The 24,018-nt window shown below is 42.0% G+C and overlaps 1 protein-coding gene across 1 annotated transcript in view; it reads right to left on the bottom strand.

The window, feature by feature from the left end:
• Window positions 1–24,018, bottom strand: part of LOC140390174 (ubiquitin-conjugating enzyme E2 L3) — a 53,240-nt gene that overhangs the window by 23,906 nt on the left and 5,316 nt on the right. The window contains exon 2 of the mRNA XM_072475157.1: window positions 18,125–18,220. Within this exon, the coding sequence (XP_072331258.1) occupies window positions 18,125–18,220 (96 nt within the window). The remainder of the gene's footprint in view (window positions 1–18,124; window positions 18,221–24,018) is intronic.

Genomic DNA, 24,018 nt, shown 5'->3' with positions numbered 1-24,018 from the left:
CTGCAGCACTTACTTGGCAATAATCTGCTCACGCGCTCAGTTTGGGTTCCGCCAGGATCACTCAGCTCCTGACCTCAGTACAGCCTTGGTTCAAACATAGACAAAAGAGCTGAATGCCTACGTGGGGGTGCAGGATGCCCGGGAGTTGGGGGTGGCTCCGCAGGTACAACATTTATAGTTTGGTGGGGAGAGTGAAAGCTGAACTGGCAAGGTGGATGGTCTCCCTCAGTCACTGGCGGGTCGGGCACAGACGGTTAAAATGAATGTGTTGCCGCGATTTGTTTATTTTTCAATGCCCGCCGATTATCCTGCCAAAGGCTTTTTTCAGAGAGATTGAGGGAAGGATGACTTTGTTCATATGGGGAGGGAAGGTGGCCAGAGTTAGAAAGGTGCTGCTACAAAAGGGCAGGCAGGCAGGGGGTTTGGGTCTTCCGAACCTGATGAATTACTACTGGGCGGAGAATGTGGAGAAGGTGCGGAGCTGGGTCAGTGATTCCCAGTGGGTCAGAATGGAGGAGAGTTTGTGCAGGGGGTTGGGATTGAAAGCACTAGCAACAGCGCCACTCCCAATAGCCCCGGGGAAATACTCAGGGAGTCCGGTAATAATAGCTTCATTGACAATTTGGAGGCAGGGTCATGGGAAATGACAATTCGGGAGAACTAGATTTGAGCCAGGGATGTGGGATGGAAATTTTCGGAGAAGTGGATTAAGACACTAAAAGATTTGTTTCTTAGGGGTCGGTTTGCAGGACTGAAGGAGCTGGAAGCGAAGTATGAGCTGGAGCTGGGGAAATGTTTAGATACATGTAGGTTCGAGATTTTGCCAGAAAGGAGATAGAGCTTCCTGGTGGAGCCGGCCTCCACATTGCCGGAGGAGGAGCTGACGACAGGGGGACTGGAGAAGGGGGTAGTGTCAGCAGTTTACGGAGCTATTTTGGAAGAGAAAGCACCACTGGAAGGGATCAAAGCAAAGTGGGAGGAAGAGTTGGGAAAGGATATGGAGAAGGGGTTCTGGTGTGAGGTGCTCCGGAGAGTGAATGCCTCCAACTCGTGCGCGATGTTGGGGCTGATACAGCTGAAGGTGGTATACAGAGCACACCTCACGAGGGCGAGCCAATTCTTTGAAGGAGTAGAAGATGCGTGTGAACGTTGTGGGGGGGGGGCACTAATCACGTTCATATGTTTTGGTCCTGTCCAAAGCTAGAGGATTACTGGAAGGAGGCTTTTAGGGTAATTTCTAAAGTGGTGCACTTGAAACTGGACCCGGGGAGGCCATATTCGGGGTGTCGGACCAGCCAGGGTTGGAAACGGGTGCGGAGGCAGATGTTGTAGCCTTCGCCTCGTTGATCGCCCGAAGAAGGATCCTGATTGGTTGGAGAGCAACCTCTCCACCCTGTGCCCTGGCGTGGCGGGGGTGACCTGTTGGAATTCTTGACTCTTGAGAAGGTTAAGTTTGAACTGAGGGGAAGGATGGAGGGGTTCTACAATTCATGGGCACTATTCATTATGCACTTTCAAGAACTAGATAACCTCGAACATTAGTTAGGGCGGGTGGGAGGCTGTGTGTGTTAATGCCAACTATGGGTGATCCCTAATTCCTTTTTGTCATTTGTTTATGTGAACATGCGAGCTAATGTTTGGGGTTTGGTGGGAGGATGGGATCATTGTTATTGATATGGGGATTGACATATTTGTTACAGATTATTGTTGGTGGGTGTAAATTTGGGAGAAAATGTGAAAAAGGAGAATAAAAAATATTTTTTTAAGAAAAAAGAGCTGAATGCCAGAGGCAAGTTGAGAGTGACTGCCGTTGACATCAGGCAGCATTTGACTGAGTGTGGCATCAAGGAACCCTAGCTAAACTAGAGTCAATGTGAATCAGGAAAAAACCCTCCGCTGGTTAGTCATACCTGGCACAAAGGAAGCTGGTTGTGGTGGTTGGAGGTCAATCCTCTCAGCAGCAGGACATCACTGCAGGAGCTCCTCAGGGTCGTGTCCTTGGCACAACCATCTTCAGCTGCTTCATCAATGACCTCCCTTCTGTCATAAGGTCAGAAGTGGGGATGTTCAGCACCATTCGCGACTCCTCAGATAATGAAGCAGTCCCTGTCCAAATGCAGCAAGACCTGGACAATATCCAGGCTTGGGCTGTCAAGTGGCAAGTTACATTCACGCCACACAAGTGCCAGGCAATGACCATCTCCGACAAGAGAGGATCTAACTATCACCCTTTGACATTCAATGGGATTACCATCGCTGAGTCCCCCACAATCAACATCCTGGGGTTACCATTGATCAGAAACTAAACTGGGCTAGCCACATTAACCCACCCCCGCAAAGTCTGTCCACCATCTACAAGGTACAAATCAGGAGTGTAATGGAATACTCTCCACTTACCTGGATGAGTGCAGCTCCAACAACACAACAAGCTCGACACCAACCAGGACAAAGCAGCCCACTTCATTGCTCCTCCTTCCACAAATATTCAAACCCTTCACAACTGACGAACAGTGGCAGCCGTGTGCACCATCTACAAGATGCACTGCAGGAACTCAGCAAGGTTCCTTAGGCAGCACCTTCCAAGCCCACGACCACTACTACCTACAGGGGCTGGTTTAGCACACTGTTCAGCACAATGGTACAGAGCAAAACACATTTAGCATTGTGGGAGACACCTGGCAGACTCCCACTTTGATGTTCCTGCTGATCAAGAATCTTACAAATAGTTTGTGCATGATCAGAGTCAGTGTAATTACTGGTAAAGATCAATCCCATCATTATCAAGAAACAACACAAAAATCCATGAACCGAAATGCAGAACACTCCGGATATTGGAAATAAAAACAGAACATGCTGGAAAAACTCAGGTGAGGCAGCATCTGTGGAGAGGGAGACGGTATACTTCAGGGAGATGGTATGTTTCAGTTTGATGACCTATCAAGTCAGCATTTTCTGTTTATATTTCAAAAATACATTAAGTGGCAAAAAATGATAAATTTCTGCACATTACATTTCCAACAAAAATGCAAACAGTAAAGGAATGCACGTCAAATCATACAATTCATTGTACATGGGGAGGTGGTGGTATAGTGGCATTGCCATTGGACTAATAATCCAGAGGCCCAGGGAAAGAACTGGAGACCTGGGTTTGAATCCCGCCATAGCAGGTAGTAAAATTTCAATTCAACAAAAATCTGGAATTAAAAGTCTAATTGTGACTGAGCATTGCCGATTGTCGTAAAAACCCATCTGGTTCACTATTGTCCTCACCCGGTCTGGCCTCCCAACAGACTCCATACCCACAGCGACTTGGCAGACTCTTAAACGCCCTCTGAAATGGCCTAGCCAGCCACTCAGTTCAAGGGCAATTAGGGATGGGCAATAAATTATGCGATAGCCAGCACTCCCACATCCCGTGAATGAATAAAACCACATTATTCATACAGAATAAAAGATATTATACACACAAACTCCTACTCCAATGTGCACAAAACCTGCGTGGACACGCGAACTGCTAAACTAAGGCATCATTTGGTTTCTTAGATGGATGTAAAAGATCCAATCCCATTTTGAAGTATTTATCCCTCAATTAACACCACTAAAACTGATTATCTGCCCATTATCTCGTTGCAGTTTGTGGAAGCTTGCAGTGCACAAATTGGCCGCTGTGTTCGACTCAGAGTACTTAATTGACGTCATAAATGCTTTGTGAAGCCCTGAGGTCATGCAAAGAGCTATGCAAATGCAAGTCTTTTTCAAAAATTGCATTGCTTCTATTAAACTGGGATTTTAAGTTGCTTCTTTAAATGTCTGCTTTTCATTGATGAAGTTCTGTTGGAAGTAACTTTTAATTGAACATCAAGAGAACAGACAGGCCTGTTAAGGACCATTATTTGCATCTATGCTGCATAATTAAGGAAGTTCCTACACAAGTGGGATTGATTTCCACAGATTTGGAGCACATCTTCAGCAGTGACTGGTCACACTTACAAGCCATCCAAATTCCCCATAGCCACAGAAGGTAAATTATGTTAGATGTCACAGTGAACAAGTACGAAAATCTCTGCAGAATGAAACCAGTCGAGCCTTCAGTCTGTCACAGCCACATCTGCTTTACTGTTATCAATCGCATGTGAATATCTACTCCAACTGGCAATAGAAGCAACTGGAAGGAACTGGAAGTCAGCCAAAAAGTATTTTTAGCGCATGATTTCAAGCAAGGCAAACGTGATGGTGCCATCACCTAGGCCCAGCTTTATATACAGTGCATCCTCCTTTAATTTGTCACAATGAATGCTAAGTTGACAGAACAGAGACTGTCCTTTCTCGCACATTTCAGAAATGAATTAACAAAATTACAGCATGGATGCATTTGGACAGTCTTTTTACTTATATATTTAATCACTGACGGAGATTTTAGTTTTAAAAGAAAAACCGGCAGCATTCATAGTCATTACTCTGAAACTCTGAAATGGACAGCGTCTTCTGGTTTAACCACGCACATGTGGTTCAACGCAGAAATCTAGAAGTTGCCATCAAGAGTCCACAGTTAAGGTATCTGGCATTGCGGTTGCAGTCCTGACCCCCTTTCATTGCTTTCTATTGTTGCCCTGGTCAGATCCTGACACCCCATAATCCTCCCCCCACCAACCCCATGCTTACAATGGCTGCAACTCTGCTCAGATCCACCCCCCACAACATGAAATCGCTTGTGGTCTTGGGTGGACTCCTCCCTCGTATCTGCTGCCGATCTCGCATTCCGATCTGCCCCCTTGAAGCATGCCTGAAGCCCAAGCTGGATTTTTGCCCCCCCCCCCCCAAGCTATCTGTCTGATCCCCAATATGGTCGGAGCTCCACAAAGGCAAATGTAGCAGGAGTCCTTGCTGGCTTACTTCCCCTCCAACGGTTTAACAAAGGTAAAAAAAAAGGACAGAAAAGCACAAGTTTGAAGCAAAGTAGAGACAGAGGTAGAAGTGGGTGACAGGCAGGGAGAGAAAAGGGGCAGGTGGAGAGAGTAGCAACAAATTCACACAAACATGAGAGTTAATATGAACAGAATCGGACATCCACCAGCAATATATTAAAGATGCATGCATACCTGTTAAGGGGCAACACAAATTTTCCTTTCAAGTTTGCTTGAAAGCAACACTGAGCAACGTAACTTGTAACCCGTAATAGGTTAAAAGGATTACCCATGCAGCCTCTACCTGTTCAGAACTCTAATTACTTCCTCCTGCCATGTTACGTTGCTCTCTACCGCTGGTCATGCATGAACTGTAAGAATCTGGTGCTACTTTGGATGCAGAACATCGTAACATGTTTGGCTGTACTCTACAGCACCTGACAGTAGACCAGAATCTGCTCAACTCCAGTTTGTATAGCTTTCCAACACATTTTTATTTTCTCTCCCTCACCATTTAGTTTTCACGGTGGAATTTTCCCATCAGCAACATGTCGAATGACAGAACTTGACTCGGTTGGTCAGCATAAATCATTGGTCCTGATGGTACATATGTGTCACCTGGTATTACAGGCTTATTCACACACTTCAACTCACTGAACCACCGCCAGGATAGGTGCAATGGAAATGTCAAAGAACTGGCAGGACAGCTGGTTTGTCTCATACTTCTCATTTCAAAGGCCACCCATCACCCTTTTATCGCTCACTCAACTTTGTATTGAGGTAGCGAGCAACTCTGTCACTAACCAATAAAACAAAACAGAACTTGGCCAATCAATATCATTTGACTTTTTCCCTCAAAATGTCTTCAGTCACACTCAATGTTTGGAGTAGCATGGTACTGGTCAGTTGGGTGTTGGAATAGATAGCAGCGAATGTGCAGTCCCACTGGAGCAGTGAAAGAAAGATGCTGAGAAACTATCAGATGGTAAACTGTGACAGATGTAGATGTGGGGGGAGGGGAAGGAAAGGGAAGAGAAGGTAAGGAATGGGGGGAGAAAATATGTATATATATATATATATATATATATATACACCACCTCGACCCCTTTGTTTTCATCTCATTTCATTTTAACTGTCTTTTACCATTTCTTTCTTATCTTATCCCCCTTTGCTTACCTTTTCTCCCCTTTGCTTCCCCTTCCCCTCACATCTACATCTGTCACAGTTTACCATCTGATGTTAGTTTCTCTGCTGTTTGGCCTTTCACACCTTTTGTTCTCTCTGGGGCACTCTTTCCCCTTGGTTTCTGTGGCTATTAGCACTCTGTCCCCTTGGTTTCTGCGGCTAGGACTCATCTTTTATTCTCTCACGCCACAGTATAAATATTTCCAACTTTTTAAGTCTTTTAGCTTTGACAAAAGGGTCATCTGGACTCGAAACATTAGCTCTTTTCTCTCCCTACAGATGCTGCCAGACCTGCTGAGTTTCTCCAGCATTTACTCTTTGGTTTCACTACTTGAGCAATTCACTTACCTCGATTTCAGATTAGACAGCTGCAAGAGAATTATGTCCGAATCTGTAGTGGCGTGACCCAGCACCGCGGTGTGCAGGTCAAACAGCGAGTGGTAAGGGTGTTGAATGCATTGCCCGAGTGCGTGAAGAAAGCAAATTCAATTGGGGCTTTCAGAAGGGAATTAGATAATTGGATTTGATTGGACTTGTTTATTGTCACGTGTACCAAGGTACAGTGAAAAATATTTTTCTGCAAGCAGCTCGCAGCTCAACGGATCATTAAGTACATGAAAAGAGAAGGAAATAAAAGAAAATACATAATAGGGCAACACGGTGCGCAGTGGGTTAGCCCTGCTGCCTCACGGCGCCGAAGTCCCAGGTTCGATTCCGGCTCTGGGTCACTGTCCGTGTGGAGTTTGCACATTCTCCCCGTGTTTCCGTGGGTTTCGCCCCCACAACCCAAAGATGTGCAGGGTAGGTGGATTGGTCACACTAAATTGCCCCTTAATTGGAAAAAAATAATTGGGTACTCTAAATTTATTTGAAAAAACAAAAAAATAAAATAGGGCAACACAGGGTACACAATGTAACTAGATAACACCGGCATCAGGTGAAGCATACAGGGGTGTAGTGTTAATGAGGTCAGTCCATAAGAGTGTCGTTTAGGAGTCTGGTAAGTGGGGAAGAAGTTATTTTTGAGTCTGTTCGTGCGTGGTCTCAGACTTTTGTATCTCAAGAAGTTGGAGGAGTGAGTAAGCCGGGTGGGAGGGGACTTTGATTATGCTGCCTACTGTCCCCAGGCAGCGCGAGGTGTAGATGGAGTCAATGGATGGGAGGTAGGTTTGTGCGATGGACTGGGCTGTGTTCACGACTCTCTGAAGTTTCTTGCGGTATTGGACCGAGCAGTGGCACCCAAGCAGACAAGCACCCATGGAACAAAAACATTATAGGGTAACGGGAAGGGCAGGAGCGTGGGAATAGCTGAGCTGCTCTTGCAGACAGCCAGCACAAACACAAATCTGTGCTGTAACCATTCCATGATTCTATGCAGGCTTCCAGTTAGCTATGTCAGATGCCCAATCCTTCCTTGTATGGCAAAATTGAACCCGATGGACATTTAGCAGCAAACAATATTGCACGAGTAACAGATGCTGCACTAAGTTTCAAAATAGTACCGGGTCTGTGCTGTTCAATAATTAAAGCCCATATTTACCATGTCATTATTAAAAAGGGCCAGAAAAGTAAACTAACAGCCAGAATGAGGGTTTGTTCCTCTGACCTTTGAAGCAAGGTCACTCATTCAAAGTCAGGCAAGCAAAATGTCAACAACCTTCACACTTTGATAATGGAATAATAATTTTAACAGTTGAATTAACCTGTATTTCAACCACATTGAGTTGACACAGGACCACAGCTGGAAGCCACACATCTGTGGCTTCGTATATTAACAATTCAACTCTCACTGCCTCCCCAAAGGGAATCATGACTATTTGCAAACTAAGCAACACACCTCGTTTCTCAAGAGATGCAATGTCCACCATTTTGTATTTGGTAAAAGAGAACCTTTGTTTTTAACAGTCACTTAAATTGCATAAAAATAACAGTTCCTTTTTTGTCACAGTGGCCAGATTATAAGTGCCAATTCTGCATGTTGTTAGATCTGTTGATAACTTCAAAAAGCTAAGAGTTGCATCGCACAGGACTATTTAAAAATGATGAGGGGAACTAGTTCATGCAACTCTGAAAGAAAACAGTGGTAAAGCATTGGAAAACTTTCAAAAAGGCAACAATACTGTTACGACAGGTGAGGAGGGGTGAAATTACTTCCCTATTCGCTCCTCAATTGACTGCAACAGGATTTTTAAAAAAAAGAATTTAGAGGGAATACACTTAGCCAATTCGGTTACGTATCTCACTATTTACTTGTTGAGGTTGTGGAGAAGTATTCAGACAGGATAAGTTTATGGAAACTATTTTGAAAAAAAAAACGCACTATTCATATGTGGGTGTTGAGCAACTGAACCGTATAGTGATAGATAAAGAGGTGCCAAAAAGACTGGCAGCACTCCAGGTAGAGAAGGCGCTAGGCCCGGATGTGATGCATCCTAGATCGCTGAGAGGGGCAAGGAAGCATATAGCGGAGCCGTTGACAGAAATTTTCCAGGCCTCTCGGAACACAGCATTAGCGCTGGGGGACTGGAGGAAATACAAACATGATGCCTTTGTTCAAGAAATGGGCAAAGGATAACCCAAGAAACTAGACTTATCAGCTTGGAAAGCATGTCACAAAAGATATTTACACGAGTGACCAAAATCCTGTTTTAGGGAGATCTGAAAAGGAGAGAGGCAGAGGGGTTTCAGAAGGGAATTCCAGAACTTAAGGCTGCCTGGGCCGTATGTCAAAGTCTGCAGACAGCAAGCAAGAGACGGTGGTTAACTTTTCTATGGAAACCATGACTTATGGAAAACAGACAGATCAATAGTTTGCATAGCAGCATGGAAACATGAACTGATACATTTCAGAAAGACACGAATAAACTGGAGACCAGATACATTAACCTAACCTATAAAAGGAGAAGTTGAAAAAAATAGGATTCAAGAATTTATAGATTGTGGGATAGAGTACAAAAAATGGTATTGATATCTAAATCTACACAACTTATTGCTTAGGTCACAGAACAATGCATTCAATTTTGGGTGATCTATTTTAGGAAGGATGTGAATGTTATGGAGAGGATGCAGAAAACATTGACCAAGATTATCAATAATAATCTTTATTGTCACAAGTAGGCTTACAGTAACATTGCAGTGAAAATCCCCTAGTCACCACACTCGGCGCCTGTTCGGGTACACGGAGGGAGAAGTCAGAATGTTCAATTAACCTAACAAGCACGTCTTTCGGGACTTGTAGGCGGAAACGGGAGCACCTGGAGGAAACCCATGCAGACAATGAGAACTTGCAGACTTTGCACAGACAGTGACCCAAGCTGGGAATCGAACCCGGGTCCCTGGCGCTGTGACGCAACAGTGCTAACCACTGTGCTACCGGATTACACCAGGAATGAGAGATTTTAATTTTAAGCCAAAATTTAAGAAACTGGAATTCATTCAATAGAATAGAAGGTTAAGAGATGCGAGAGCTGTGATCGATATTATTGGAGATAAAAAGAATGATTTGACAGAAGTGCTGAAAAATATTAAGAGGCGGAACAGATAGAAACACAGTTTCCATTGGTTTCAAGTGTGTAAATAAGGACACACATTATTAAAGCCAAGAGTATTAATGGAAAAGAGTAGGAGCAACACTCTGAGGATGGTGGGGCTGTGGAGCGTAGTACCAGAGCTAGTGTCTGATGTAAAGCCAAGTAAGCAACTGAAGAACAGACAAGGTTAAGGAATTGGAGGATAATGGGATACAAGAACAGAATGGACACATGGGATTAAAAGTAGTGCCACGTGGACAATAACAGCAGTCAGACAGACTTGCATTTATAAAACACATAACAGTCTATGTTTCCATGTCCCATATTGTAATTTCTATGTGATGTTATGGTGGTCAAGTAAATTGGGAAAATCCATTTCAAGCAAGTCAGTTGAAAGCATGAAGTTAGGATCGTCACCAAAAGATCAAAGCAAAGGGCTGGGATACATTTTTCCTTTTAAGTGAACTTGAAAGTTCAAACAAAGTAAAAATTTATGGAAAACTATCACCCCAAATCTGACTAATTAAATATCAAAATCTAAAAAGAATAATTACTGCAGGTTTAGAGTTCACTGATTAAAGTTCACTGATTAAACCAATAAGAATAAATCAACTTAAATTTAGTCACATAAAAGCAAACATGATTGAAAGCATTCCCTTTGGGACTTGTCTCTTTTAAACCTAGGAATTTTCCAATTATAGCTACAAGGACTCAAACTGGTGCATAAACTCCAAGATTAGTGCAGCAGAACACTTATCATAGATTTAACATTTGTTCCAAGCAAGTTCCATGAACTGAAATGCAAAGGATACTTCCCACAATCATAACTGCATAACTGAAAGATTACAGACTTGTGTTTTGAAGCACGCGGTTCCTTACTGGTTTAATCGCGTGGCTAGGAAACTGGCATTTTTCATAAGGTAATCATCCCGGTTACAATGGGGCAAAACAGACTTGAAGTGATATAGCACATTTCACGTCATCAAGGTGGCACAAAACATTTAAGCCATTGTACTTTCGGAGTACAGTCACTTGCAACAAGCATGGGAGCCAATTTGCGCACAGCAAGTTCCGTGATAATGATGATGGTGAAGAGATAAATGTTGGCAAGACTCGGGATAAATTCTTATGCTCCTCTTTGAAACAGCACCACAAGTCTTGTGTGTCCCTTTGAGAGAAATGGAGCCTCAGATTAACATCTCATTTCAAATACAGCACGTCCAACAGTGTAGCTCTCCGAGTACAGCAATGAAGTGTCCACCGAGATATGTGTGCTCAAGCCTCTAGAGTGGGACTTGAAACACAACCTTAGTTTCAGTGTGTGTGTCGGGGTGTGGATGCTATGCAAGGAGGTATGACAGGGTTATGGTGAAAAGTCACAGGGACGCTTTCCTTCCAAAATATACAAGTCCCACCCAGCCTCCCCTTTAGTGGTACAATTTTAATCAGTTTCGCTTCATCCACTTAATAGTGAAAGAGATTTGCAACTGGTGCAGTAACTGGCTAGTCCTACAGCCAACACTACTCATCAGCTGTTTTAAATTTGACAAGGGATGGGTGATTTGCAAACAGTATTGAAGACTGATCTGTTACTGAAACAGCTGGTCTTGTAGTTGGGCCATTCTAAGCCTCCAAAAAAAAATTTTTTTAAATCACACACTTGGGACATGATAGCACTGTAATATTAAAGAAATCACTATTAACCTGCAAACTCTCCAAGTATTTGCTGAGTCAGTAAGTTTCTAGCCTTGAAATTTCAAAATCTGTGATGGGTTTTTCCCATTCAGACAAATGCAGCTAATATTTCCAATCACAGTAAAATATTTTATGCTCCACACATTTTAGTTTGTGAACAGATAACCAAAATGCATGTAACAGCAACATGCAAGCTTGAAACACACTTCTACATCTCAACGTGACTTTCTGCCTGCATCATTCATCTTGAAAGTCCACATTTATTGGGTGGCACATCATTGATCTAGCAGATAACCAAGGTAAGACGCAAGGCTGTCAATCATATGAAAAGCATACATCTCTTCATTGCAAGTTTCAACTTGAAAGCGCCAAAAGCGCCACATAGTTAAATTACACTTGTTACAAAAACCTCAGGCAGAATTATCAGACAGCCATTTCTAAGTGAGATTCTTTTCATGAAAAGTTGATGGATCTGATTTTGAATGTGGTTTATAGGAGTGTAAATAGCTCAGTAGAGTTTGGATGGGGGGGGGGGGGGGAATCATCTGGGATTAGTCACAACAAAATGCCTAAATGCACAAACAGCTATTTAGCTTTTATAGTGTTCTTAAAACTTTATTTATACTTATTAAAGAAAAAAAGAACCGAGAAGGATTAACCATAAGAATAGTATCTATGAAAGATAAAATATATACATTGCTGCAAAGATTATTGGTAGGCCAGAAGATTGGGAAAACCTTTAGAAACCAGCAAAGATGACTAAAAGAGAAATTGGAATGAGAAACAAAACTAGCAAATATAAAGATGACAATAAAACCTTCAACATACATACATATAAAGAGGAAAAGAGTAGACACAGTGAATGCTGGCTCATTGAAGGATGACACTGGGAAATTAATATGAGATCAAAGGAAACAACAGAAACTTTGAACAATGTTTAGTATTTGTCTTGACAGTTGAAGTTGCAATAATGGAAAAGCAGAAGGCAAAATGGATAGAGAGGAACTTAAAACTATGGTGATCATTAGCTTCTCTAATGAGACTAAAGGATACCAAGTCCTCCTGCCGTTGATGGGCTGCATGGTAGTGTCTTAAGGGAAGTGGCTGCAGAAATAATGGATGCATTGGTTGTAATGTTCCAAAATTCCCTAGATTTTGGAAAGGTCCTTGCAGATCAGAAAACCACAAGTGTAATGCCACTGTTCAAGGAGGGAAATAAAAAGCAGACCGTTAATCTAGCATATGTCATTGAGAAAATGCTAGAATACATTACTGAATCGGAGCAGGACATTTGGAAAATTATTATGCCATCCGGCAGAGTCAACAGGATTTTGTGCAAGGGAAGTTTATTGAAGTTCTTTGAGGATGTTCTTTAAGATGAGGATGAGGAGGAATTTCTTTAGACTGTAGAATTCTCTTCCCCAATGAGCAGTGGAGGCTGAGTCATTGAATATATTCAAGACAGAGTTAGATAGTTTTTGATTGACAAGGGAGTCAAGTGTTAAGGGAGGCACTAGCAACTCGAGGCCACAATCAGATCAGCCGTGATCCTTTTGAATGGTGTAGCAGGCTCAAGGCTCCGAGTAGCCTAGGAAAAGGGGAAGAACAGTGCGGTGTAAAAGTTTCCAATCTGATTGTTTTTTGCATGTGCCTTCACTGAAGTCACAAATAACGTCCCAGAAATACTTTGAAATCAAGAAGTGAAAGGGAGAGGGGAACTTACAATCAGAATTACCAGGGAGCGGAGTACTGCGAAAACTATCAGAACTAAAGGCTGACAAATCCTGAGGATCTGCTGGCCTGCATGCTAGGGTCTTAAAGAAGTGGCTGTTCAGAAAGAAGATGCATTGGTTGTAATTTTCCAAAACTGCTTTGATTCTGGCAAAGTCCCTTCAGATTGGAAAATAGCAAATGTAATTATTTAACAAAGGATAGACAGAAAGCAGGAAACTACAGGCCAATTAGCCAAACCATCTGCCATAGGGAAAGTGCTACAATTCATTTTAAGAGGGCAAAATCTTAATGCAATCAAGCAGAGTAAAGACGGTTTTATGAAAGAGAAATAGTGTTTGACTTTATAGAGTTTTTTGGGAAAATAATTAATGTGGATAAAGGGAAACCTGTAGATGTGGTTTACTTCGATTTCCAATTTCATCCGACAAGGTGCCACATCAAAGGTTACCACACAAAATAAGAGTTCATGATGTAGGGGGTAAGATTAGCATGGAAAGAAGCTTGGTTAGCTACCAGGAGAGAGTAGGGATAAATCTGTCAGTTTCAAGTTAGCAAGCTGTAACTTGTGGAGTGCCAAAGGAATCAGTGCTGGAGCCTCGACTATTTATAATCTATGTCAATGACTTGGATGAATGACACAAAGATAGATCGGAAGATAAGTTGTGACACAAGGGCTCTGCAAAGGGATAGAAATAGGTTAAGCAAGTAGGGAAAAAATTAGCTTGGAGTATAATGTGGGAAAATGCAAAACTTGTCCACTTTGGCAGGAAAAATAGAAAAACAGCATATTATTTACATGGAGAGATCACAGAACTCGGCGCAACAGAAAGATCTGGGCGATCTGGTACATGAATCACAAAAGGTTTGTATGCAGGTATAACAAATGATTAGGAAGCAAATGGAATGTTTTTGTTTATTGTAAGGGGAATAGAATATAAAAATAGAGAAGCTCTACAGGACATTGCTAAGGCCACACCTGATGTACTGTATACAATTGGTCACCTTATTTTCTTTTTAATAAATTTAGAGTACTCAGCTATTTTTTTTTCCAAATTAAGGGGCAATTTAGTGTGGCCAATCCACCTAACCTGCACATCTTTGGATTTTGGGGGTGAAACCCACGCAGCCACGGAGAGAATGTGCAAACTCCACACGGACAGTGACCCAGGGCCGGGATTCAAACCAGCTCAATGCTGTAGTCCCAGTGCTAACCATTGCGCCACGTGCCGCCCCCTGGTCACCTTACTCAACGAAGGATTCTTACAACACCAGGTTAAACTCCAACAGGTTTAGTTGGAATCACTAGCTTTCGGAGCACAGCTCCTGCATCAGGCGAGTCACTCACCTGATGGAGCTGCACTCCAAAAGCAAGTGATTCCAAATAAACCTGTTGGACTTTAACCTGGTGTTGTAAGACTTCTTACAGTGCCCACCCAGTCCAACGTCAGAATCTCCACATTAATGAAGGATACAATTGCATTCGCAGTTCAGAGAAGGTTGGCTTTACTGATTTCTGGGATGATGGGGTTATCTTATGAAGAAAGATCGGACAGGTCGAGCCTGTACCAATGAAGTTTAGAAGAACGAGGGGTGATTTGATTCAAACATTTAAGATCCCGAGGTGGCTTGACAGGGTGGATGCTGAGAGGATATTTCCTCTTCTGGAAGGCAGCAGAGCAAGGGGAGAGTTTAAAAGTGAGGGGTCTCCCTTTAAGATGGAGATTGGAGAATTTATTTCTGAGGGGCATTAGTCTGACGATTTCCCTTTCCCAGAGAGTAATGGAGACAGGGTCATTGAGTATTTTTAAGGTTGAGTTAGATAAATTCTTGATTCAAGGGAATCCAAGGTTATACCAACTAGACAAAAAGTAAAATCAAGTCCGCAATCAGATCAGCCATGATTTAACCAAATGGAAGAACAGGCTCAAGGAGTGAAAGAGCATTCTCCTGCTTCTAACTTCATATTCTCTTATGTTTCTGATTCGTGGAGGCAGGGGGCATTAGCATGTTTAACTCAACAGTCCTGTACAACAAAGTCAGCTGCAATAAAGGCAGCATTACTGCAGATTCCTGAAGCAGTTCAGACTAGCTGGAACTGCAGGAAGCAGGTAACGAATTGAAGCCACGCACAGTGCTGCTCAGTGCACTGGTCATGTTACCATGTTATTTTACTCCGAGTCAGCTTATTCTGCTGGTTTTGTAGAACTGAGCATTTTCTGTCACTATTCATCACTTTGCATACATATGGTCTATGCTGCAAATGGAAGGGCTACCACTAAGGCTTTAGTGATATGCAGTAGAGTACAGCAAGGCAGGCGGGTAAAATATAATACTTTCCAATGAAGAGGACCTCAACAGCAAAACCCAAGAGCTCTATGTCGATAACAGTTTACCAATGTCTAATTAATTAGCAAAAGTGCCCAAGAACTAATAATACTTACCTCAGAATTCCACAAATCATGATGCACTGGAGAACACCAATCAAGCACTATTGTTAATGATACTTCAAAGATTTAGTGAGACCTGTGGCAGGGACAAAACTCACCATGGCAGTTACCATTCCAAGTAGCAAAAATATTAAACAGACTGGGGCAGCACAATGGTGCAGTGGTTAGCACTGCTGCCTCACAGCACCAAGGACCCGGTTTGGATCCCAGCCCTGGGTCACTCTCCATGGCGCTTGCACATTCTCCGTGTCTGCGTGGGTCTTACCCCCACAACCCAAAGATGTGCCGGGTAGGTGGATTGGCCACGCTAAATTGCCCCTTAAATTGCAATAAATGCTGGCCTAACCAGCGATGCATACATCCCGTAAATGAATTTTAAAATGTTTTACATGTCCATGCTGCTTTCTGTAAGCACAACGCACCTGTCTAACTTCCCACACTATTCCCGTGGCCCTGCAAATCTTCTCTCCAGGTAACTACCCAATTTTCTTTTACTGGCTTCAATTGGCTCAAGGTGGAAAATTCCAGTTATGTGGATGAGTGGAGTAACCCAACTTAGCAGCATTTTACTACATTGTTTCGCAAATATTAAATGCACTAAAGCAAACTGCAAAAACTCCCAGCAATAGAATAGCCCTGGCAAGTTTTAATGAAATTGAAAACTAAAAGAGAAGATAATTCAGAGAATCGTGCTTCCTATCAGAGTCAACCAACGTTGTTTTATTTGGTCTCATTTAGCTTTCAGTCCTTGAACAAAAAAATGAAGTACTTGCACATTCACTCAAAAATAATTTGGGAAAGTCTGCATGCAACTTTTAATTTGACAAATACCACCCTTAAAGGCTTTGAATCACTGTTTGCATTGTGAATATTTCAGATATTTATACAACCAAAAATTACAACACATTGAAGTATTAACATAATTGTTATGAAATAGTAATCGCAGGAGAAATGGATTTTTGGGGAAAAACATTGGACAATTATAGTCAAGTTTCAATAATTTTATTCGGTCATAGGCTGAGCCAGCATTTATTGCCCATCTCCATTTGCCCTAGGACTGAGTGGCTTTCTCGTCAGAGGACAATTAAAAGTCAACTACATTGGTCTCACGGCGCTGAACATATTCAAGACTGAGACAGAGATTTTCTGGACACCAATCAAGCATTATCGTGTCAGGGTAGAAAAGTTGAAATAAAAGATCAGGCATGATCTTAATGAATCGTTGAAATGGTCTGAGGTGCCAAATGCTCCTCCTGCTCCAATTTTTTAATGTGACATTCCCCAAAGTTGAGGTGAGTGGAGGGGAAGAGAAAGAGGGAAAGGGAAAATATTACCTGCTTGCACTCTTGCATTTAGGTCGAAGGTTCTGCTTTTGAACAAAGCAAAACCTGACTTTGTACACTAACGTGACCACACTCCCTTTGACTGGGACGTCAGAGGCCCAACCTACCAGCTTGGTCGCTTAGATTAGTAAACCTATGGCATTATTCAAAGTTAGTCCTGGCCATCACCAAGATTCTAACTAAAAGCAGCCAGGACTCCTTGGGTGCAGGATGATAAGTGCTGGATGATAAGAACAGGCCTAGAGTTGAACAGACTGCCAGTATTCACTGGCTGAACCCACAGGAAACGGGATCACGAGTTTAACCGTACACGAGTTTAACCGTTAATACCATAAAAATCACATCATACAAATTATCACAATTAGGAGAGAAGTGAAGAAAAAAAAAAAAAAAAAAAAAAAAAAAAAAAAAAAAAAAATCGGGAAACTTGAAAGGGGATAAGTATATAAACCTAAGTAATTCCTGGCACATTGCAATGGTTAGATGGCATACCAAGATAGAATACCCAACATATTTTTCCCAATGATAAATACTGTTCACACTTTATGAAACCAAACGACATATGATTGGTAAATACTTAGAACTACTGAAAGTTCCTACTCTATACAACAATTCCACGAATGGCAAATCATTTACATAGATTTTTCAAATGCAGCTACTTTTCAGCCCATCATAACTGAACAAATTATAACCATGGTTTCCTCTGAATCACAAGCCCATGGCTATTTGAGGCCTCGGCCTCAACTGTACATCTGCCAATTTAAATACCTTTCAAACTATATCATGTAGATTATTGAAGTTGGAGCATTCCATCACTGAAACATTACAGAACTAACATTGGAACGCATAATCCGTTTGCATCAAACAGTGGGACTAAGCTGGTCCACTGCAGTCACTTTGTGGTTCTGAAATAGAACTAGCTGCTCTACTTGGGTAGGTTTCAGACTAGTAACTGTGGAATGCAACCCAGGGCCAGTTCACACCTCTTGGCATTACACTGCCTTGATATACTGGCAGTCATATAATGATCCCATTATTCTGCTCAAATGCAGTAAACAAATTAGCAAAAAGATTTTCTTTTAAATTCCAGCAAACCCACTTTTTAGAAGAAAATGGCAACATTGACCAGTTACTAGTGGGTGTTCAATTTCTGGATGCTAACAAATCGCTCTTTGCATTACAACACGGATTTCAAATTAACTGTAGATAAGATTCGAAAGCAAAGAACAAACCAAATAATTTTCAATTATAAAATGGTATTATTGCGGAATGAACAGCCTACTTACAGGAACAATAAGTCCTTGCCAATAGAATACATTTGTGTCATCCACGAAGATATTACGGAAATTCTTCATTCCAGATGAGCGGATTTCGGCAAGTTCCTGCGTAAAACAAAACAGGTAGAATACTGAGAACAGTGCTGTAGCAAAATCTGAATATTGTTAATCCCTTGTCCTCTGAGAATCACAACGTAGTGGGGGAGGCAATGGTGTAGTGGCATTGTCACTGATCTAATAATCCAGAGACTCTGGGGACATGGGTTCGAAGCTCATCATGGCAGATGCTGAAATTTGAATGCAATTTAAAAATCTGGAATTACCTGGAAGTCTCATGATGACCATGAAGCCATTGTCGTAAAAAAAACATCTGGTTCACTAATGACCTTTAGGGATGGAAATCTGCTGTCCTTACCTGGTCCGGCTTACATGTGACTCCAGATCCACAGCAATGTGGTTGACTTTTAACTGCCCTCAGGGATGGGCAACAATTGCTGGCCCAGCCAGCGAGGCCCACATCCCATGAACGAATAAAAAAATGTTCAGAAATTCAGGAGCCATCTTACCGAGTAGAGTTGTAACAAAAATAACTTTTTGTTTAATTGAATACCACAAGTATCCAAAATCGACAATAATCATTAATTGCTATTGTTGCCAAAAGGAATGTTTTCATATTCCCATTAGAACTACAAATATAATACTTGAATTCCACAAGCACATGAATTAAGAGTGATTAACAAACAGGCTTTTTTGCAATTTCTACATCTAATTTCTCTACAATTGTACATGAACATAAAGTAAATTTAAAAAATGAAAAAAGACAAACACTGTAAAAATTCTTTTTAATAAATGTAAAGTACCCAATTTTTTTTCCAACCCACGGGGAGAATGTGCAAACTCCACAGACAGTGACCCGGGTCTGGGATCGAACCCAGATCCTCAGCAGAGTAGGCAGCTGTGCTAACCACTGTGCCACCCCAAAGAAGCCATTAGATGCCAACTTTGACATTGGGTCACCTGGACTCAAAACGTTAGCTCTTTTCTCTCCCTTCAGATGCTGCCAGACCTGCTGAGATTTTCTAGCATCCACAGTAATTTGCTTTTATGATTAAGTGGCATTCTGCTCCAAGGCTGCATCATGAACAGTTTTCCGTTCTAAGGCACAAAAAATATGTCCACTTCCAGGAAACAGTGCAGAGAAAGACAAAGCTGATCGATAGAATCAGAGCTTTCAGTTACAAGGTTAAAAAAATTCTGACTCTTGAAAGACTACCTTACAGGAGTTATAAAATAGGATATAAAAGGTAAATCCATGATACTATTTCAAGTTAAACAATGGCAGCAAAACAAGGGACTATTTAAACACAAGGTGAAGACTGATACCAGAAAAAAATTCTTTATGCAGATCAATAACCAGAATGATCGCTAGATACCGTATGGTAATAGAGGTAAAAACTGAAATTGTTCAAATGGCAGCTCGGTGGATTACATGCAATGGGTTTCTTCAGAAGCATGAGTTTGTAACTTAAATTTGTGACAAGAAAATCTTTTTTTTTTCCCATATAAAATATTGTTAAGAATCTTGTTCTTTTAACCTTATTTTTACTAAAGTGGTGGATTATAATGATGGACAGCCTGCATTACTATAAAAGGATGGAACAGAACTGCATTACTTTTTCACATATTCATTCTTTATGGGAGCTTGAAAACACTTGTTTGCAGCCAATGCAACTGCACATGCATCACTGCCGAGTCTAGCCTTGACCCCTGCCCACCGTCCAGAAGAATATTAGTGTTATTCATTTTTCCTCTCTATTCCCAACAGACCAACAGTCAAACCATTGTTTACTTTTGTCTTGAGCGTGGTGCTTTTATCCATTAAAGTCCTTCATGAACTTTTGCCATTATCCATCTTTTCTGAATTTCTTAGTGATTTTGTTATCAATGTTCCTCAACAATAGTAACATGGCTGAAGTTGCTGTGAAGGAACAACATTAAAATCTGCTATTTGGATATGCATAGCACATAAACTATTTCTCCCACCGCAACTTAATTGTTCTCTGGGAGAAGGTGGACTTAATGTCAAGTGAACAGTTTACTTGGGTGTGCCAAATGCAAGAACTTTGAACCTCATCAAATATGTAAATAAAGTAGATCAGTCCTTCACTATCTTATTCCCACTATCAACCCAATGCTAGATAAAGTTTTGAGAAATCATAAAATAGGTTTTCCATCCAATGGCAGGACTGTGCTATGCACAGGTACGACGGACTATGAAGGAAAGTTGATCAAGGAGGTTGCGGGGGGACCTTTCGAAAAAGGATGCAAGTATCCTCAAGCGGGTACAGAGGACATTTGCCAAAATGGTTTCAGGACTCACCTGATCAAGGAGCTGTGCTCCGAAAGCTAATGATTCGAAACAAACCCGTTGGACTTTAACCTGATGTTGTAAGACTTCTTATTGTATCTGTGCGGAGTTTGCACTTCGTCCCAATGCCTGCATGGGTTTCCTCCCACAGTCCAAAGATGTGCAGGTTAGGTGGATTGGTCATGCTAAATTGCCCCTTAGTGTCCAAGAGGTTAGGTTGGGCTACTGGATTAGGGTGGAGGCGTGGGCTTAAGTAGGATGCTCTTTCCAAGAGCCGGTGCAGACTCAATGGGCCAAATGGCCTCCTTCTGCACTGTAAATTCTATGAAAATAAACTTGCAGGGCTATGGGATACAGGAGAATGGGGCCAAAATGATTGTTCTGCAGGAGGCTGGTATGGAATTGATGGATCTTTTGTGGTGTAATGTCTCTATGACTCGATACTCGTTACAATTTCCTAGCAAACTTCATCCAAATGCTCACGGGCAAAAACACAAACCAATATGAATTTCTGTAATGTTGCTGGGTCAAAATCCTAGAACTCCCTCCCTAGCAGCACTCAGTGGGTGTGCCTACACCACATGGTCTGCAGCAGTTCATAGAGGAGGCTCGCCATCAGGGATGGGCAATGAATACTGGCCTAGCCAGCAATGCCCACATCCATTAAAGTAATAATAATAAATCACATCTGGAATTTGACAAAATTGTTCAAACAGTCAGGCCAGACATATAAAATGACAGATTGTCTATGGGACCACATTTTTAATCAAACAACTAAGTGATATCACAAGTGTACAATGGGTAGCACTGCTGCCTCATGGCACCGAGGTCCCAGGTTCGATCCCAGCTCTGGGTCACGACCCGTGTGGAGTTTGCACATTCTCCCCGTGTTTGCATGGGCTTCGCCCCCACAATCAAAAGATGTGCAGCCTAGGTGGATTGGCCACGCTAAATTTCCCCTTAATTGGAAAAAATGAATTAGGTACTCAATTCTTTTTTTAAAAAGAAAGAAAATAAAAGTGCACAATGGTCAGCATGAGTTTCAATTCAGGTTCTATAGCTGTGTATTTTGCTTACAACACTTTGGGCAAGTAAACTTCATATGCAAATGAGATCTAAATAGGCATACAAACTGCAGAGAGTCTGCAAATGTCACAATAAGTGTAAATGTCATCTTTTTCAATGTTAACTGTCAAATATGGAACTTACTTTAACCAGATGACACACCATGCTATGTAAATTAGAACTGTGCACTAAAATCTGAATTTTTAATTTTGTTAACACTGCGAATGCACAAAAAACATTTCAGCACAGGATCAAATCTCCATCTGGCCATTGACATTCCAAGACATAGACTTTTTATCACTTCCACAAAGAGTCATTAAACGCAAGGATTTATGTAATTTCTTACGTACAAATGATAGAATTAAAGGACCCGAGACGATTAATAGAAGGCCTAAACTAGAAGAGTGGAGCCTTTATGAAGGTTTAAAATAGAGAGGGAACTGCAGAACATGGAGCAACACCAGAGTGATTTAAAGTTTGATGCATTAAGGAATAGGGAATCAATGAGTGAGTAATGATGGACAAACAAAACTTTCTGCAGGACAGGGACACAGTATGGATTTGTAAAATGCATAGAAAAATAAATAGAAAATGGGAGGCCATTCAGCCCTTCGAGCCTGCTCCGCCATTCATTATGTTCATGGCTGATCAGCATGTACAATACCCCGATCCCGCCTTCCTACCACATCCCTTGTTCCCTTTAGCCGCCAGAGCTAAATGTAATTCCTTCTTGAAATTAAACAACGTTTTGGCCTTCATTACTTTCTGTAGTAGTGAATTGAACAGATTCACCACACTCGGTGAAGACGTTTCTCCTCACTTCAGTCCTAAAATGTTTTCCACTTATCCTCAAACTATGACCCCTAGTTCCGGGTTCCCCCACGCTCGGGAGCATTCTTTCTGAATCTACCATCATAGAACTTACAGTGTGCAAAGTTGGCCATTCAGTCCATCGAGTCCACACTGGCTCTAGAAAAGAGCACCTTACTTAAGCTCTCACCCTCATCCCACCCCCACAAACCTAGTAACCCCACCTAACCTTTTTAGACACTAAGGGCAATTTAGTGTGGCCAATCCACCTAACCTGCACATCTTTGGACTGTGGGAGGAAAACGGAGCACAGAGGAAACCCACGCAGACACGGGGAGAACGTGCAGACGCCGCACAGACAGTGGCCCAAGCCGAGACTCGAACCTGGGACCCTGGAGCTGTGAAGTAACAGTGCTAACCATTGTGCTACCATGCCGCCCGGCCTGTTAGAATCTTTTCAAGTTTCTATGAGATTCCCTCTCACTCTTAAACTCCAATGAATATAATCCTAGCCGGCATGTCTCTCCTCATATGACAGTCCCGCCATCCCAGGAATCAGCCTAGTAAACCTTCATTGCTTTTCCTCCAAAGAACATCCTTCCTCAGATAAAGACACCAAAACTGCACACAATACTCCAGGTGAGACCTCACCAATGCCTTATACAACTGCAGTAAAACATCTCTATTCCTATACCCAAATTCTCTCGCTATGAAGGCCAATAAACCATTTGCCTCCTTTACTGCCTGCTGTACCTGTGCACTTACTATTAGCAACTGATGCACGAGGACACCAAGGTCTGAGTATCCACCTCTCTCAATTTACACCCTTTCAAACCTCACATTTATCCACATTATTCTGCATCTGCCATATATGTGCCCAATCACTCAGCCTATCCAAATCCCGCTGAAGCATCTCTGCATCCTCCTTACAGCTCACACTCCCACCCAACTTTGTAACATCTGCAAATTTGGAGGTGATGCATTTAGTTCCCTCGTCCAAATCAATAATATATAATATGAACAGTTTTGGTCCTAGCACTGATCCCTGTGGTACCCCACTGGTCACTGCCTGCCAATCAGATTTTTAAAAAAATTTATTCCAACTTTTTGCTTCCTGCTTGCTAACCAGCTTTCTATTCATCTCAAGATGCTACCTGCAACCCCAAGTCCCGAAAGACGTGCTTGTTACATGAATTGGACATTCTGAATTCTCCCTCAGTGTACCCGAAGAGGCGCTATAGTGTGGCGACGAGGAGATTTTCACAGTAACTTCATTGCAGTGTTAATGTAAGTCTACTTGTGACAGTAATAAAGAAATGCTTTAATGAGGAGGTTGGGTGATCAGCAAGGAAGGCATTGGAACAGTCAGTTCTGGAAGTGACAAAGGATGAACAAGATTTTTGGCAGTAGAAATAATGACCTTGGTGACAGACAGGAAGGGGGATTTAAAGTTCAGTTCAAGATCAAAAATAAGCCATAAGATGGCCAGAGAAAATGACAGTATCAAAGGAGTGGTGCTTGTAGTGAAGACCAAAGATAACGGCTTTGATCTTCTCAGCACTCAGGATCTGATGCCAGACAAGCAGAGATTGGAAATATATCAGATGTGAAGCCTGCAAATCATAGATTATCATAGAATTTACAGTGCAGGAGGCCATTC

This window comes from Scyliorhinus torazame, chromosome 1 (assembly GCF_047496885.1).
Source record: "Scyliorhinus torazame isolate Kashiwa2021f chromosome 1, sScyTor2.1, whole genome shotgun sequence".
In the NCBI taxonomy this organism is placed as follows: Eukaryota; Metazoa; Chordata; class Chondrichthyes; order Carcharhiniformes; family Scyliorhinidae; genus Scyliorhinus; species Scyliorhinus torazame.
The sequence above is the reverse complement of the archived record's forward strand: the minus strand, read 5'-3'. Positions and strand labels throughout refer to the sequence as shown.